Source organism: Eupeodes corollae, chromosome 1 (genome assembly GCF_945859685.1).
Source record: "Eupeodes corollae chromosome 1, idEupCoro1.1, whole genome shotgun sequence".
Taxonomy (NCBI): domain Eukaryota; kingdom Metazoa; phylum Arthropoda; class Insecta; order Diptera; family Syrphidae; genus Eupeodes; species Eupeodes corollae.
Genome location: NC_079147.1, coordinates 87,464,763 through 87,482,909, shown reverse-complemented (window position 1 = coordinate 87,482,909; position 18,147 = coordinate 87,464,763). Strand labels below are relative to the sequence as shown.

At 33.5% G+C, this 18,147-nt stretch overlaps 2 protein-coding genes across 2 annotated transcripts; one reads left to right on the top strand and one right to left on the bottom strand.

The window, feature by feature from the left end:
* Positions 1-641: 641 nt before the first annotated feature.
* Positions 642-2,149, bottom strand: LOC129940113 (28S ribosomal protein S5, mitochondrial). The gene is made up of 2 exons (XM_056048358.1): positions 1,935-2,149; positions 642-1,860 (listed from the first exon to the last, which is right to left on the bottom strand). Exons 1-2 carry the CDS (start codon positions 2,107-2,109, stop codon positions 704-706), a joined length of 1,332 nt encoding a protein of 443 aa, XP_055904333.1. The 5' UTR covers positions 2,110-2,149; the 3' UTR covers positions 642-703.
* A 14,862-nt stretch (positions 2,150-17,011) lies between these two features.
* Positions 17,012-17,803, top strand: LOC129941152 (zinc finger MYM-type protein 5-like). The gene has a single exon (XM_056049716.1). It carries the CDS (start codon positions 17,012-17,014, stop codon positions 17,801-17,803), a length of 792 nt encoding a protein of 263 aa, XP_055905691.1.
* Positions 17,804-18,147: the final 344 nt, after the last annotated feature.

The following is an 18,147-nucleotide window of genomic DNA, read 5'->3' as shown; positions in this document are numbered from 1 at the left end:
AAATTTACCATTTTTATGTGACACAATTTAAAGAAACGTTACTAACAGCTATTTTCAGACGACGAAACACACTTGAAAGTATCGAACTAAGTCGTCATTTAATGTATCTGACAATTTTCATTACCATACAAATCGGATTAGCTAAACTATAGTGTCAAGTTTTGAAACTCAATCTGTCAGTCGAGTAAGCAAACAATCTTTTATTGAAAAATATCTTAGGAATTTTTAACTGTGGTTGATGCTTCTGATAATTAATGTACAATCTAAAATCTAAAGTTAATAGATTTGTATGAAGTATTGACAAGAGCTTAAAGTTCAACCCCAGCTAACTTAACATAATAGTATAGTTGTATATTTAACAATGAGATTGAGGCATCTCAGCAACACTTTTTAATGACACTGTTTTCATTCAGTGACGTTTCGATTCAGCGAACGAAATGAATATAAGAACACACCTACACACAGAAAACTAATACGAGAGAAATAGAGATGTATAAAAAGTAAGAATCAAAATAGAGATCAAGGAAATAATACAAATATTTTCTTTTCTGTCTTCCTTTTCCCCTCTTCCTTAATCTATAAATGGAGTTGAATTTCCCTGTCTGCCGTCCACCCACCCTACAACAATGTAAATTTAAAAGTTTAGGTTTTTTAAATTTTATATTTCTTATTTATTTATGTGTAACAATTTCTTTTCTCTTTTTCACTCCTCTTTCTCGCGTTGGAACTTCTTGGGCCGACATTCTGGGTATTTGTCGGTGAGGAAGCTCCTCAATTCTCCATAATGCGCCATCAAGTCAATTCTCACACTATCCTGGTTCCTCAGGTATTCCCTCTTCTTTAGATACAACTCGTAGCCACGGGTGTTCGCAAAGAATGGTGGAAACTTCTTTCGCTTCAGCACAATCTTGTCATTCAAGGCGTACTGCTTGAAGTCCATTACTTCGTTGATTTCAATGTCTTCCTTTTTGCGGCAGTTATTTGGGCTGGCCACCACTCGTGGAAGGCCGCCTAGTTCCTTGCGGAACTCCACCAAATGCAATCCCTTCTCCTCGGCAATCTGTTCGTGGGTCTTTTGCTGCAGCAGTCCAATGAAGAACGCCTTGACAATGTGTTGCAGATTGGTTGAGCCTTCAACCTTGGCGTGCAGATCCTTGATGCCAATGACTTTGCAAATAGCCTGAATGGCTCGATGGCACACCAAACCGTATCCCTCGGGTTTCTTCGAGACAAATATCTTGGTTTTGCCAAATTGGCAGAAGAAATCGTGGAAGACGGTGTGATTGTCGCATCGTTTGATATTCATTAGCTTCTGTCCAGCACGGTTCTTTGACTTCCTGAGAGCAGCGCGGACTTCGGTACCCTTCGCTAGGGAGAAGCCAGCTAAACCATTGCCGTTGCCGGTAACTGATAGAACCGAGTACCTCCTCGTACGTCCCATGTTGCCCTTCATGATGAAGACAATTTTGTTCTCCAGAACGATGGTATCGAATCCCTCAAAGTTATCTTCGCCCACTGGATCTGGTGGACCAATGCTTCGTCCGGGCAACTTTGTGCCCGACCAACCCCTGTCGATGGGACTCAGCTTCATGGCTCGGAAGCCGCTCATTGAATCGCGAAGTTTGATGAGTTTCTTCTCCCTCTCCGGATCGTCGGGCAGTCGCTGTTGCTTGACCAATTCTTTGCCTCGAATGATGGGTGAATTCAGACCTGGCCATTGGATATTGGTGCTTCCCACTCCGATTATCTGTCCTCGATTCAAGTCCTTGACTAGCTTTCGGCCAGCACCTCGACCACGACCTCGCTTCTTACCTGCATTACTCACAGAAACAACACCGCGCCAAAGATCCTCAGCGGGAACTGCGAAAGATTAAGAACAAAAATATGATCACATAACCACACAATCAAATTTTGATACCACAGGAGGTACTTACGTTTGTTGAAGAAACTTGTGCTTCGGGTGGCACAGACTGTTGGCAATGCACTCTGCAGGAGGCTGACGGTGAGTTCTTTTTGTTGAATTACATTTGCAGTTGTTTTACAAGCGATATTTAGATTTTGAAAGGATTTTAATAATTGAGCCGAAGTCGATAATATTCGTGCTGCCATTTTTTCACTCGGTCGGTCGACTTTTTGACGTCTGACGTTTGATTTGACATTCGTGAGGTAAAGTTTGTACAGCGGCTTATGAAGTCTAAAGTAAAACGGCTGACTCGCGTATAGATGGCAGTACAAAATTACTTAAGGTTAACACACATGAGATCATGTTTTTTTTAATTTTATTTCTTATGGTGATTGTACATTGCCTCCAAAGTATCTCTGAAAAATAAGGTGTCTTCAATTATTACAAATACATTTAAGAACAGATGATTTATATGCATGATTTAAAAAAAAGTACGGTTGCTACCAGTGTTTGTATTTCTTGAACATTTCGAACTCACATAAAATTTAAAAGATCGTAACATTTGTATTATATTTGCCAAAACGTTTTTCAGGGTGTTTTTGTAGAATACTTCATTTTTATATTACAAAAAATAGTACTTTTCAACTTTATCTTTCACATGGCCAGTAAGCTAAGATGTACTATGTAAGTTGCTGGTGAAGGTTGATTGGCTTAAACTCATGAGTTAGCTAACCTTTAAAAATCTAAGTATTTTATTAATGGAAAATAAGGTTGACGTTTTTAGATTGCCTAATTCCAAAGATTAACAAGGTATCGACAAATCTAAATTTTAGTCAACACTACAGAGCAGAAAATCAATGCTTTCAGTTATTTTGGAGCCACACATCCTTTACATCCATAACTTGTCATAAAAGCTCAAATTTTTGCAACCATTTCACTTTTGCCTGCCTCGAAGTTACTATCACAGTGATATTGTAAATTGTATTAGTAGTAGCAATTTGCAAAGCGTCAAATATCAAACGTGACCTGTCAAATGTTAAAAGTGATAGCCGATGAAATGTTGGCATATTTTTTTAATTAAATCTCTGACAAAATGGAGGAAATTGTCCAGTTTATATTTCTAAGATATTAGAGATTTCCGTATTCCGGGAAATATAAACAAAAATTCGTATTAAAATTTGTCACTTTAATGTGATAAATCTGAGAACAAAATTTTAATGATTCTATTTTAAAAGTATTCTCTATAAAGGGATGAAAAGAAATGCAAAGCTTATTTCATTACTAGGTCAAAATAAATACTGAATTGTAGATATATTTCAGTCTCTTTCTCTGTTAAAATCTTAGAAATATAAAATGGCAAAATGTTAAAATAATTTTAAGTTTGAAACATTTGATTCTATTGAATGACTTTAAAAAATTATAAATTTGCTACCAGATAATAGCGATTTCAATTTTATGAACAAGAAAATGTTAAAAGATAGTTTTTATCGTCCTCAATCGGTCGTTCGAAAAGTAGAAAACTCAAACAAATGTGAGGTTTTGGACCGAATGATATGTTATCGTTAAGTCTTGGGAAAAATGTTGCATTTGAAACTAGGAAACTACATTTATTAAAAAACGACATTATATGTACTAATGGAAAAGCAATAGGGGGCATAGGCAAAGAAATGTGTATAAGTCTCCTCGAAACTTTGTGAGAAGATACTGAAAAGAGAAAATGAATCAGAAAAAGGAAATAGCAGCTGTGTTTCTTGACCTCAAAAAAGCGTTTGAGTAGGTGTACAGGAAGAAATTATTTAAAATTATTTATGCACTTTTGGGGTAGAGGAATTGAAAAAAAAATGGCTAAGGGCGTATTTGATTCGACGAAAATAAACAAAAAAAATGAAAAACTGAAACAAACATAACATATTTAAAAAAAATTAAATTTAACAAAATGCCAAAAATAAGAATAATTTTATTATTAAAATGGAAAATTAGTTTAATTAATCTAAATACGATTTATTTAATCTAATCTAAAAATAATTTAAGATTTTCTCACTTCTTAATTATATTTATATTTATATTTATATTTATATTTATATTTATATTTATATTTATATTTATATTTATATTTATATTTATATTTATATTTATATTTATATTTATATTTATATTTATATTTATATTTATATTTATATTTATATTTATATTTATATTTATATTTATATTTATATTTATATTTATATTTATATTTATATTTATATTTATATTTATATTTATATTTATATTTATATTTATATTTATATTTATATTTATATTTATATTTATATTTATATTTATATTAATATTTATATTTAACTTCCCATACGAAGTTATTGTAATGGGTCCGATTTGTGAAATTAAAAATTTTGACATTTCTCGACGTTTCAAGGTCCCTAGAGTCGAAATAAAAGATTTTTAGAAAGATGTCTGTGCGTGCATGTGTACGTACGTTCGTACGTCCGTACGTCCGTATGTCCGTACGTTCGCGACGTTTTTTTCGTCCTCCATAGTTCAAGAACCAGAAGAGATATCAACTTCAATTAAATTTTGTTATACAGATAATATGGCAGAAAGATGCAGACAGGGCTCTGAAGAAAATTGCGTGGGTGTTTTTTTTACCATAGCAGTTTGAAAAATAGGTGAACATTTTGGTTAACCCTAAATATCTTACGAACCAAAAACGCTAGAGACTTGAATTAAATTTTATATAATATATTGTAACGTGATACCAAACAGGTATATTTTTTGAAAAAAATCAATATAACGGTTTTTTTATAAATCAATAAAACTGAAAACAAAAATTTGTCACCTCCAAAATTTTACGACTGAAACATGATTTCATCTCCAAAACAATTTTGTGCAACGAAAAATAATGTTTTTCACATCTGATAAAATTTTGAGAAAAATCGAATTGACAGTTTTTTTTATAAAAAATAAAAATCTAAAAAAAACATTACTCAAAGTTCGTAAAAATTGAATATCGATTCAAATATCTTTTCAAAAACTTGAAATTTAGGCTTCAAGCTTATTTTATCTTATAAGAAATATTGTTTTCAACATTTTGAAAAATGTTGAGAAAAATCAAATTCACAGTTTTTTTACAAAAAATAAAAATCTAAAAAAAATGTATAAAAGTTGGTAAAAATTGAATTTCGACTCAAACATCCCTTCAAAACTTTGAGATATTGGCTTTAATTTACTTTTATCTTTCAAAAAATCTTGTTGTCAATATTCAGTTAAAGTTTGAAAAAAATCGAGTTGACAGTTTTTTTACAAAAAAATAAATACCGAACAAAAAATTAACAAAAGTTGGTAAAAAATGATTTTCGACTCAAATATCTTTTAAAAACTTTGAAATAATAGCTTCAAACTAATTTTATCTTATAAGAAATATTGTTTTCAACATTTGGTAAAATTTTAAAAAATTCGAATTCAATTTTTTTTTACAAAAAATAAAACTCTAAAAAAAAACGATACTAAAACTTGGTAAAAATTTACTTTCGGCTCATATAGGCTCAATAGCTTTTTAAAAATATTGGCTTCAAACTTATTTTATTTCACTGAAAATATTGTTTTCAATATTCAGTAATTTTTATATAAAAATCCAACAGTCCGTTTCTCATTAAAAATAAAATGTACAAAAAATAGTACTCAAATTTATTAAAAATTGATACGAGTAAATATAGACAAACTTCTAAGCAAGACAAATCGACAGACGGGATGGGGAGTTATCAGTGTGGTTCGCATCCCAGCCTCTTTTTCTAATTATATTTACATTTATACCTCCGGTAAATTAAAAAATTTTCTTTAACTTTAATTGTACAGAAATAACATTTTCGTTTAAATTTCCGCATCGAATTCCTTTTCACGTGAACATATGAAAATGGTTATTGAGGTGTAATCTAGATGTCAATTTCTGAGACTATGAGAAGTTACGACTTAATTATAATAGCTAACGAAATTTTGTCAACCTATTTTGTATAGAGTCCCCAACATGCGAATTTTTTGTATTTGTAACATAAGAAGCTTTTTTCGTCGTTCATATCTCAAGAACCAGTTGAGATATATAAGAACGATGTAGAAAGTACTCTCAATCAAATTCAGTGTGTGGTTTTTACCATAGCGTTAAAAAAAGGGGTACAAATGTTGGTTAACTAAAAATATCTAGCGAATAAATAAAGCTAGCGACTTGAATTAAAATGTACATTGTATATTGTAATGTGATACTAAACGTTTTTTTGGTATTCTATATAAAGTACAGTGAGAAATTGCCAACAAAAAGTAGCAAGATTTTTGTATTTAAAAATTATTACAAGTGAAAGAAGATCTGTCAGAATAATAATAAAAAAACACACAAATAGAAAAAAGTTTTGTGAAAATCAAAAGTTAAAATTAACTACGCAAAAAAACTTACTAAACTAATAAAATGGACAATTTTCAAGAAGAAATGGTAAGAAACCCATCTTGAAATTTATATTCTATAATAAAAGTTCATTTAACAATTGCTTCAAGGAGGGGGCTTGTTCGTAGACTACTACATTACATACATGTTGAAGCGAGCTTGAAGATCGCCTCAATTCTTTATTTACCTGAATCGAGTTGAAATGAGATTGATTTGACTCCCCGATTCCCGTCGGAGTTTGGAGTCGAATCAAAATTTGAGAAAAAAAACATGTGTGAAGGAGTTGGTTTAACAGATAATGCATTATGGTTTGTTTATTTGCATGTTTTTGTACAAAAAATATAGTTTTCTTTTAATCAAGTTGAAAAAAAATTGACATTGAGTAGGTAGCGTATTCTTATATAGTGCCGAACTAATCAGTTCTTCATTGTTTAACACGAATGAAACTATCTCACTTGCACTTTAAACATCAAAAACATCGAAATCCATTTGCATTTTAGAAAGTGCTGTAATAATCTAAATCTTCATCATAATCATAATTTAAATCTTCTTTTGCGGTGATAACACCAAAAAGATTTATTTAATCTAAACTGAGATAAACCTTTGGTGGAAACATACCAAAACTTGATTATCTTTTCTATTGTTTTCTCTTGCAAAATAAGCCCAGTTAGTCCATTTTCATTAAAAAAAAAAACTAAATAATATCAACAGTGACAGATTGATTTTTTTCCCCAATGAGAACAGCCATCGAAATACAAATGCAATATGAATCGTACCAACATTTAAAAACAAAATCACATAAGATCTATTCGTGACTCGTATAAACGTCAAAAACCCATCCATAGTAAGGTTCTACTCTAACTTTTATCTGTGTTATTCCTACTATGGATATTATTTTTGTTATTCGTGTAAAATCCTACTATACTATAGATAGATTTTCCAACAAAACACGGGTAAATAAATCAAAAAACTGAAAAAAATTGGCACCTCATATATTTTACGAACAAAAAACTGATTTTATCTCCAAAATAAATATATGCTATGAAAAATAACATTTTTGACATGGTAAAATTTTGAAAAAAAATTGAATTGACAGTTTTTTTTTAATAAAAATATAAACCTAAAAAAAAAACAATACAAAAACTTGTTAAAAATTTACTGTTGAATAAAATATCTTTAGAAAAATTGGCTTGAAATTAATTTTATCTCAGAAAATATTGTTTTCGACATTCAGTAAATTTTTTATTAAAACCCAACAGTCAGTTTTTTTTCATAAGAAAAATAAAATCTACAAAAAATAGCACACAAAATTGGTAAAAATTGATGTTCGGTTCTCCATATTTCGTGAATAGTAGAAAATATTGACTTCAAATTAATTTAATTCATTCAATTCTATATCAAACTATTTCATCACATGCAAAATATTTTCCGTAATTTTTAATATTATTGGAATAATTCAACTGAGAATTTTTTTAACCAAAAACGAAAACATACAAATTTTTTAAGCAGGACAAGTAGACAGATAGGATGGGAAGTTATCAGTGTGGGTCGCATCCCAGCCTCTTTTTTTACTTGTTCTATAATAACTGAACTGACAGCTCTTCATATCGCAACACATCCTTCGTAGCTATGATGAAGCTAAAAATACCATTTTATATTCAAATCGTGTAAATAAAAGGTTGACCAAGTGATAACATTCTTTTTCCAGATTTTTTGAGCTATGAAAAACTCTAATCACATAAATTTACGTGGTTTGTCTAGTTTTTTTTTCTTGTGTTTATTTAGTTTAAGATATCTCGAATAACTCTTAAAACTGACTTGCATTGACGCCAATTTTTGTTTTAATTTATGCCCAGAAAAAGAATCTGCTGCTGCTGTTTGAGCAGTTTTCTGCTTTTTCTGTTCGAACCTTTAATTTTTAAGTAAGAATTAAAGGCAATGAAACTTTATTCAATTTTATCAACTGCTACACGTCTGGTTAGGTCTTGGTGTCTTACCAAGTTGATTTTAGATTTTTAAAAACTGCATGCATAGATCTACCCAACCCATTGGTCTTAAAATTTTAGATCAGAAATTAAATTTCACTGAAAACACTAAAAGTGTTGATTTACAGTACTTGAAAACGCTCATAAACAACGAACTAATTGTCGTTGTACCTAATTCAGTAAAAACAAGCAAATAAAGGGTAATTTTTTAAAAGCTATAAGAAAGTTTAAAAAAATACATACAATTCAGAAAAATGTATAAAATCTTTATTAGAATCGATGGTACGGTAACTATAATTTAATGTTTGAAGATTATTTCATGCAACTATTGACCTTGACTGCGATGGTAAAACCGCTTAGTCCAATTTTATCATACTCTTTCTAACATTTCGGCTGGTATCTCACGAATAAATGCTTCAATGTTGGCTTTCAATGCGTCAATTGAAGTGGGCTTGTCTGTAAAGACATGAGCTTTAACATAGCCACAAATTACAATTGTGTTGTAAAGGTAATTTATTAAAATATATGTAAATTAAAGAGGCGTGTCACTCCTAAAAAATAAATTGTAACTGCCACACGTTTAAATTAAAACAACTCCTTACTATCGCCATTTAAGTCATGAATGCTAGTTTGTATGTTATTAATTAAAATTTTCAGGTCATGTCTTGAAATCTATGTTAATATAGAGGGTTTGACTTAGGAAAATTACATTCTAACTTTTAGGATTTCAGTTTAAGCTTAAGCCAAACTTTTGAAAAAGGGCGGAAGTCGTTATTATTGTACTAATTTTCGTAAGATTGCAGTTTCTTAAATTACATCTGAAAACAAATATGACGTGATAAATTTTATTTCTTGAATTTGATAACATATTTAAGATTTTTGTGCTCCATTTGGTTCTTTTTTTTAAGTTAGGCCAATTATCGAAGTTTGAGAACTAAATTCCTATAATAATTTAATAAGAATCTTACTATTTATGAAATCATAAGCTATTCAATGACCATTTTATCATCCGAAATCTCCACTTTCTTATAAATTCATTACAAATTACAATTCATTCATCATTTAAAATGTGTTTCCCATCCCCAAATCATATTAAATCATGTTAAACATCTTCCATTACAAATAGTTTCTCCCATCATATCAGTTGATTGTTGTGCTAAATCTATAAAGACACACAATTGAACTTTTGTAACGTTAACGCCTTTCAAACAACCCGAAGCATTTAATCAAAGCCATCATCAATTAACTTACATATTTATCTCTTTTGTAAAACAATTTAAGCCTTTGCATACCTACTCGAACACCACCATCATATTCCAAATACCCATAAATGCATAATTTGAATGTCTCACCATTCGCCATATCCCACTCGCTTCTCGCTTCAGGCTTTGTATAGGCTTATTTACATCTTACAATATTGTAATCCTTATCCTTGAGCTGTTGTAATCCCTTCAAAGAGATACATACATGATCATCAATCAATTTCGGTGTACGAAAATGAAAAGGAGTCGAATGTAAAACACCATCAAGTATCTACCAACCTCCATCACCATCCGCGTTACATGACTATTTCTGGAAAATGTACATTGGTTTTCATGGAATGGAGGCATTTAAGAGGGTTCCCATATCATCATCTCGTCACTTTTCTCATCATAAAGTCCTTTTTGACAATGGGGAGGGTGCTGTCGGTGAGTGTAAACCCTACTACCCGTCGTTGTTGGAATAATGTATAGGGTTGCACTGTATCCGCCCACTACTCGCTCATTGCACTGATGAATCCGAATCCGGCTGAATGGCATTAATTGAAGCATTTTCGACTTCTTTTGTAAGCGTCCTCGAGTGGCTTGGGATTAAGAACGCACCCCGTCGTCGTCACTGTAACGTCGCGTCGTTGTCGAACCATTTGTGTGCCTTATATTATATAATTACCTACCTTGTTGTACGAGTATAGGCAGCAGACATCAGGCAAGAATGCAATCCATTGCCAATCCCCATCGCACCCACAACCATCCCGCCTTGACTTTTTCCATCACTGATGTGCAGCAAACAATAATGGGTCCCATTTACTGCGTTCTATTATTATTGTTGCAGCAACAATCAGTAGCTCAATTAGTCGAGAATTAAAATACTTAACGGTCCTATAACATCTTGTCACATTATCGGATTGTTTGTTTCCCTCTCCCTGTCCCTGTTCCAGTGTCCCATCAGGTCCATTGTTGCAACCGCATGGGATTTGTCGTATCTTATAATATACAATTAGTGTGCCTTACAGAAGAGACTGAATCAGAATCCGTAGACATTCTGGAGATGTTAAGTGGCCGGAGGTGCACAATGGAGCACTGTAGAAGAATAAAAGAACACGATGCGACACAACGAAAATTCAAAGGTAATTGGCCTCGAATATACTCGTAGGCTGGGCCAGGCTACTTAGGACCATCAAATTTGCTTCTCAGTCTTAAAAGAAGAAACAAAACATTGTTTCAGCAATTTTCAACAAGTTTTTCATTTAAGACACACAAATCAGGAAAGGTTCCTCAGGAATCAATCTGAAACTAATGGATTCGAAGTTTTACTCATTTTTTGTGTAGCCTCTATCTTTGGATCGAAGATAATTGAGGATGGCTTAATTTTTGTGACCCAGAATTTGTTTCTTCAAGATTTTTCGCAAGAGGGTAATTGGTTAGAAAATTAAAGACACAAATCTAAATGATGTGAATCTGATGATATGTGCAACACAAACACAACAATCATAATTGCTTAGTGCGATGACACCCTTAAGATAAAACTAAAGAGATTACTTCGATACTGATTTAGATAAAAATGAGAGGGATTGAAAAAATTTTGGTAGCTCATCGGTAGCAGATGTCTTTGATTTTCAGATTGTCATAATCGGAAAATGGGATATCTTCAAAATGATATTAAGGGTCAACTCTTGAGGGTTTTCTCTTTCTCACCCTTTAATTATTTTTGCTTATGCAGGTAGGTATAAGAATATTGGTGCATCTAATCTGGAGTCGGAACTACTTGAACATCTTCAAAGCGGAAGTAAATATTATCTTAGTTAAATCCTTCTCACATCATCATAATACAGATCAAGGACAAGTGGCAGGATTTATGATGTGTTCTTATTTAAATTTCAATTATAATGGTAGCAGATACATTTTTATTTTTCAGTTCTGCTTGAGAAAAAGCTCATAAAACAATCAGGAAGTTTTCATAAACGTCTGCCTAACTTTGATTTGCGCTACACATGCCAGATTTGCGATCGAACAAAAGCTGATGAATAGCAGAAGATATATTTTTATAAACATCGTAAATGGCATTAGCGTCGCAGAGATTATGGTTCCATATTTTGTTTGTAGTAAAATGTAAAGTGGGAAAAATATATGTTTTATTAGGAAAAAAGAAACTGCTGCCTTGTAGCTTTTAATCAAAAGAGGAAAAGAAAAACATCCTAATGTGCTCTTTAAAATAAAGAAAGTTTATACATCCTATACCTTTGGCATCTTGGTTATCAAAACAAAATTTCACGGAGGCAATTTTTGATTTTCGTCTGATGTTTATAAACATTCTTACTATTTTAAATCGTACTTAAGCAGACCTGCACATGTTCTGCAGAATTTGTGTGTTCATTTCATAAAATCCAGATCTAAAATGAGAATCAACTGAAATTGGTTTCAAGGTTATTTTTTTCAAACGATTTTATTACTTCAATACTTTTTGAAGTTTTTTTCAAGTCAAATTAAAACAGCTAACATATGTATGTATGTATATTACATCAGTCAAAAACAATTTTACTAATTGTCAAAATTTTTTATACATGTATGTACTTACTTACCTAAGGTGGCGCTACAGTCCTGTGTAAACCTCACCCAACAAACTTCTCAATGTAGCTCGGTCTTTGCTAGATGTCTCCAGTTGCACACTCCAAGTTGAGTAATGTCAGTTTACACTTGTGCGCGCCACCTGATCAGCGGGCTTCCTCTACTGTACTGTCTTGTGGGAGTGGATTCGAAGACTTTCCTGGCTGAAGGTTTTAATGAGCTCTACATGACCCAACCATCTTAGTCTTTGGACTTTTATCCTTCTGGCTTTTAGAATTCTCCATGGTCCTTTTGTACAAACTAACGAATTTGGCAGGGATGCTAAAACTAGACATGGTTTTAAACATCTCGTCCCTATACATGTGATAGCGGCTTTGAAATCGATAGAGAGACGGTGGGTGTCAATTTGATGTACTCGGGTTTTTCCCAGGATCTGCCGTAATGTGTATATATGATTGACTGTGGACTTTCCTGGTCTAAGACCGCACTGATAAGTGTCTATCAGGTTGTTGACGATGGGCTTTAGACGTTCACATATTACAGCAGAGAAGATTTTGTAATATTTATTAAGTAGACTGATTCCTCTATAGTTGATGCAGTTTAGAGGGTTTCCATTTTTCAGAATCGGGCAAACAATTAAGGTTCCATTCATCGGACATGCTTTCTTCCGACCATATCTTATCTTAGATATGGTAATTTTTTGTTCGTCCAAGTCGGGAAGACGGGATTATTAACTTTCGTCGTCTATATGTTGAATAGATCACACTGCCTGACTGTGGAATTTGGTTCGAAGTCGCCGTTATACATTCTACCGAATTATTCCTTTAATATCCTTAGCAATGAATACGATTCTAATATGATGTGCCCACTTTCGTCTTTGCGGCCTTGGTTCGTGGTTTATGTACTTTTTAATTTTGTTTCACCTGCTCATAAAGCTTTCGAACTTCATTTATGCTTTATAACCTCTCAACACACCTCTCAACACATTCGATCGCACGCTATCTCTTCTTCCTTCTGAGAAGTCGGTGTTCTTCTCTCCTCTTCTGCTCATAGAGCTCATAAGCAGCTCTCGTCCATCTATGCCTGCTGATATTGACCATCAAACCCGGGAGTTTCCTGTTGGTGGCTGCTTGAAACCCAGCACATCAGAGGCTGCTTTTTGATTGCATCTTGGCAATGATGCCACAGGTTCCAGATACATTGTACCCGTTCGACGTTGTCTCTTCTGACTTCTCCCAGCATCTCCCTGTTTTGCCTTGGGTCTGGAAACTCGAAGTGCTACCTTGGCTACAACGAGGTAGTATTTCGAGTCAATGTTAGCTTGGTATATCTGGTTGACGGTAGTTTGATCTGGAGAACTCCAACTTCCTTTGTGCATGTTAAGGTGTGGAAAACGATTACTGGCTACCGTGACGTTTCGCCCTGCAGTAAGATCGCTGAGTCTAAATTCTATTATTAGTATCATTTTCAATCTGCTTACTCGTGGATTGAAGCTGATGCTAGAAGACAAATGTTTAAAAATTTATGTTTTGCGTGAACCTTTTTCAATTATTTTGATTAAAAAGGAGTCAACAAATGCTACAAGTTCAAACTTAACAAAAAAGGTACATTAGCATTTACATAGGTATATAATTTCTCTAAAAATTTAAAAGAAACAAAATTGGGAAGGAACTATAGTTTAAATAAAGAATAAATTAAGCGGCGCAACAGTCCGTAGAGAACCAGGGCCAAGTGACTTACAACTTTTAACCATCCCTGTGTGCGTGTAAATTGGGATGGAGGGGAAGGGGACCAACAGTTTATATGCCGAATCCGAGCGGCTAATTTGAGAAAGCACTTTTACATGACAAGAATTACTCTTGGAGAATTTGTCAATTCCTCGCAAGAGGCAGTACCTGTAAATAAAACTTAAGGTAGCACAGGCAGTAATCGAACCTAAGACCTCTCGCATAAGGAGGATTTGTCAATTCCTCACAAGAGGCAATACCCGTGAAAAAACTTTAGATGGCACAAGCAGGGATTGAACCAAAGACCTCTGGGATGACAGTCCAACGCACTATCATCATGCTACGGGTACTTCGAGTCACTTAAATGAAGCTTAAATACAGTAGCTCCCACGACTAAACGGACAGATAAAATTGTAAGAAAAATACCAACAATTGTTCAACGGATCCCTTTCACAGTCCATTACATAATTTCACTATTTAAAAACGAAAATATAATTCATAATAAAGAAGACCCTACTTTTTAGGCCAATAAACTAATATCCCTTCTTATTATTGAAATCTGTAAAGATTTTTTGGAAAGAGACCATGAGTAAAGAAGCCAGCAATGAAATCATCAGAAGACGAAGCATCATTATCGAAGAAGTAGGCGTGCATCCGTGCAGCCGTGTATTAAAAGCTACACATCTATGAAAAAAAAAACAGAAATGAAGGACTTAAGTTTGCTAATGAACATATAATAAAACAGGATACGTCTTCTTGGAATAAGGTGGAACTACCTTTTTTTGCATTATAAGATAAACATTGACAATAAAATAAATTAGGTTTGTGTTTGATTTGAGAACAATTAAGTGGTGATTCTCATCGGCTTTGTTGATCTTTTTGATGATTAAATGAAAACAATTTTCATTTGATTTTTCCCAACGTTTCGACGGTGATTGCCGTCTTCTTCAGGGGATGTCTTTATTCACATAAATGATAAGAGTGTTTATTAAATACATACGAATATTATGTAAAGCTTTCAAGTATGACTTACATTGATTTAAATATTACAAAAACATTAAAACAAAAAAATAATTTAAACAATTAAAACAATTAAAATTTAAAGCGCTTCCGACTTTGAAGACTTGTCACTGTTAAATGTAAACTGTTGAATTGTTTTTGTCTGAAACTAAGGAACAGTAAACGGCGGATATGTTTTGAGTGTCTTGTTTGCGGTTCATATTATTTTTGTTATTTATTATGTGAAGTGTTTCTAATGTATAGCGTTTGGATGTATGTTTCTCCGTTGCAAGAATTTGGACTCCTTCAAAGTCTGGTTGATGTCCTGTTTCGATGGTGTGGCATGCTAGTGCTGTCTTTTCCGGGTTTTTTTGGCGAATGTCTGATTTATGGTTAGCCATTCTTTGTCGAAGGAGTTGTTTAGTTGTGCCAATGTAGCAGAGATTGCATGGTTCGTCCGGTTTTCCTTTGCAGTTTATTTTGTAAACTACGTCTGAGCGGCGATCCTTGTCCGTTTTCGTCTTTAGGCATGTAAATAAAGATGCAATTGTCTGGTTTGACTTATATGCTAAGTTCACGTCAGAGTTGTTTTTGGCGACAACTTCTTTGAAACTCTCGGAAAATTTCAAAGAAGTTGTCGCCAAAAACAACTCTGACGTGAACTTAGCATATAAGTCAAACCAGACAATTGCATCTTTATTTACATGCCTAAAGACGAAAACGGACAAGGATCGCCGCTCAGACGTAGTTTACAAAATAAACTGCAAAGGAAAACCGGACGAACCATGCAATCTCTGCTACATTGGCACAACTAAACAACTCCTTCGACAAAGAATGGCTAACCATAAATCAGACATTCGCCAAAAAAACCCGGAAAAGACAGCACTAGCATGCCACACCATCGAAACAGGACATCAACCAGACTTTGAAGGAGTCCAAATTCTTGCAACGGAGAAACATACATCCAAACGCTATACATTAGAAACACTTCACATAATAAATAACAAAAATAATATGAACCGCAAACAAGACACTCAAAACATATCCGCCGTTTACTGTTCCTTAGTTTCAGACAAAAACAATTCAACAGTTTACATTTAACAGTGACAAGTCTTCAAAGTCGGAAGCGCTTTAAATTTTAATTGTTTTAATTGTTTAAATTATTTTTTTGTTTTAATGTTTTTGTAATATTTAAATCAATGTAAGTCATACTTGAAAGCTTTACATAATATTCGTATGTATTTAATAAACACTCTTATCATTTATGTGAATAAAGACATCCCCTGAAGAAGACGGCAATCACCGCAGTGCCGGATTAGCCTCAAGGCAAAATAGGCAGCTGCCTAGGGGCCCCGCTTGAGCTAGGGGCCCCTCGCTCTGACTACGAACAAAACATTTTTTTGGAGATGCACCTTCAATAAAAAACAGCATTACATTTTTTATACTTGCCATAAATATAAGAAAAAATAACAACAAAAAAAGAAACAGTGTATACGTGTTTATAATGAATTATGACTCCCATGCGCCATTCCATCCTAATGGGCCAAACCCAGCGATGCCAGAATGAGAGATTTTTACCTTTTTTTCGGATTTTCGACAGTCAGCTCAAATTTTTTTCACGTTTTAATATCTAATAAAAGTTAGTAGGAAGTACAACTAAAATTAACTTTCGAACAGATTCGAAAGTAGCACAAAGTAACATAGCAGGGCCCCAGAAAAAAACAATATTTTCAAATGTTACAAATACAAACGCATTAGCACAGGGTCGAAGTGCAGTTGGATAATACATTTTGGGAGACGAACCAAAATGAAATGAAAATAAGAATGGATATTATGTACATAATTTACACCCCTATTCTGGCAAACCTCACAAGTCACAAAAACCTCACAAGGTGATCATAACTTGATTTTGTGAGGATTTATTTCTCACAAACTTCTTACTAAGAAAAATCCAACTTATGAGTTGTGACCTCCTTCAGAGCAGATCACAAATTTTTTGTATGCCCAACATTTTGTAAGAACTACAAATTGATGTAACCAAGTTTTTTTTTTATTGGGTGAACTTAAAAACGAAATGATTGTGCTTTGTATTTGTATGTTGTGGGTTCTCCTTTAAACAATTGTTTCCCTTTCCTTAAAGGAACGAAATGTCTGAAGAAAGCCTTAAGAAAAAACACCTAAGTGGTTCAGAAAAACGCAAAAAGCGTCTTGAACAACAAAACAAGCGAGATGAAGTGTTAAAGAAGACATACAACCTTTTCAAACTTGGATTCAGCCGTCAATCGCCAGAGATCCAACCTTCTCCAAGTACGTCTACTGGCCAATCTTCGGATACAAACGTGGTAGAACTTCCTTCCGAGTGTTCTGAACAGACTCAACAGGATAAAGAAACATCTACTTCGAAGTGTGCAGACGGAGGCGAGGACGAGGTCCAAATACTAAATCAAAGCATTGAACAACTTGGAGTAGAATATCAGAATGACATTGGAATATGGCAAAATATTAATAACGAAATACAAGATTTTTGGTGTGCAAGAGATCCATACGAATGCCAAAACTTTGAATGCGATTTTTCTGCTTCAAGTCGACAGTACGATGATACCAAAAGATTTTTTTCTCAGTCAATGTTTTTTCGAAAACATGTAAGTGGTGGTAAAATAAAACGAGAGTGGCTTATGTATTCTCCATCTACTGGAAAAGTATTCTGTTTTCCATGTGTTCTTTTTGGTGAAGAGCAGAGTCGATCGCAATTCAAAACTGGATTTTCTGATTGGAAAATGCGACAGACAGAATGCAAGCCCATGAGAATAATTCAAAACACCAAGAATGTGTTCATACCCTTATTGGTAGACGCCGTATTCATGGACGAATTGACACCTCTTTGGAAATTTCCATCAACAAAGAAAGAGAATATTGGACACAAATTTTACAAAGACTAGTATCGGTCATCAAATTTGTATCATCTCGTGGATTGCCATTTCGTGGGGATGATGAAATTCTTGGTTCTCAGCATAATGGTAACTATTTGGGAATTTTAGAATTACCTTTTCTTAGTGCTCATTTAGCTAAATATGGCAATAAAGGAAAAGGAAGACCATCATATTTGCCTTCAACAATTTGTGAGGAATTGATTGAAATATTGGGAAACCGGGTTTTAGAATTTATTGTGAACGAAATTATCGAAGCTAAATATTTCTCCATAAGTGTCGATTCCACACCAGACATTTCTCATACTGACCAGTTGACTGTAGTGCTGAGATATGTCAAGTCAAACGGAGACGTA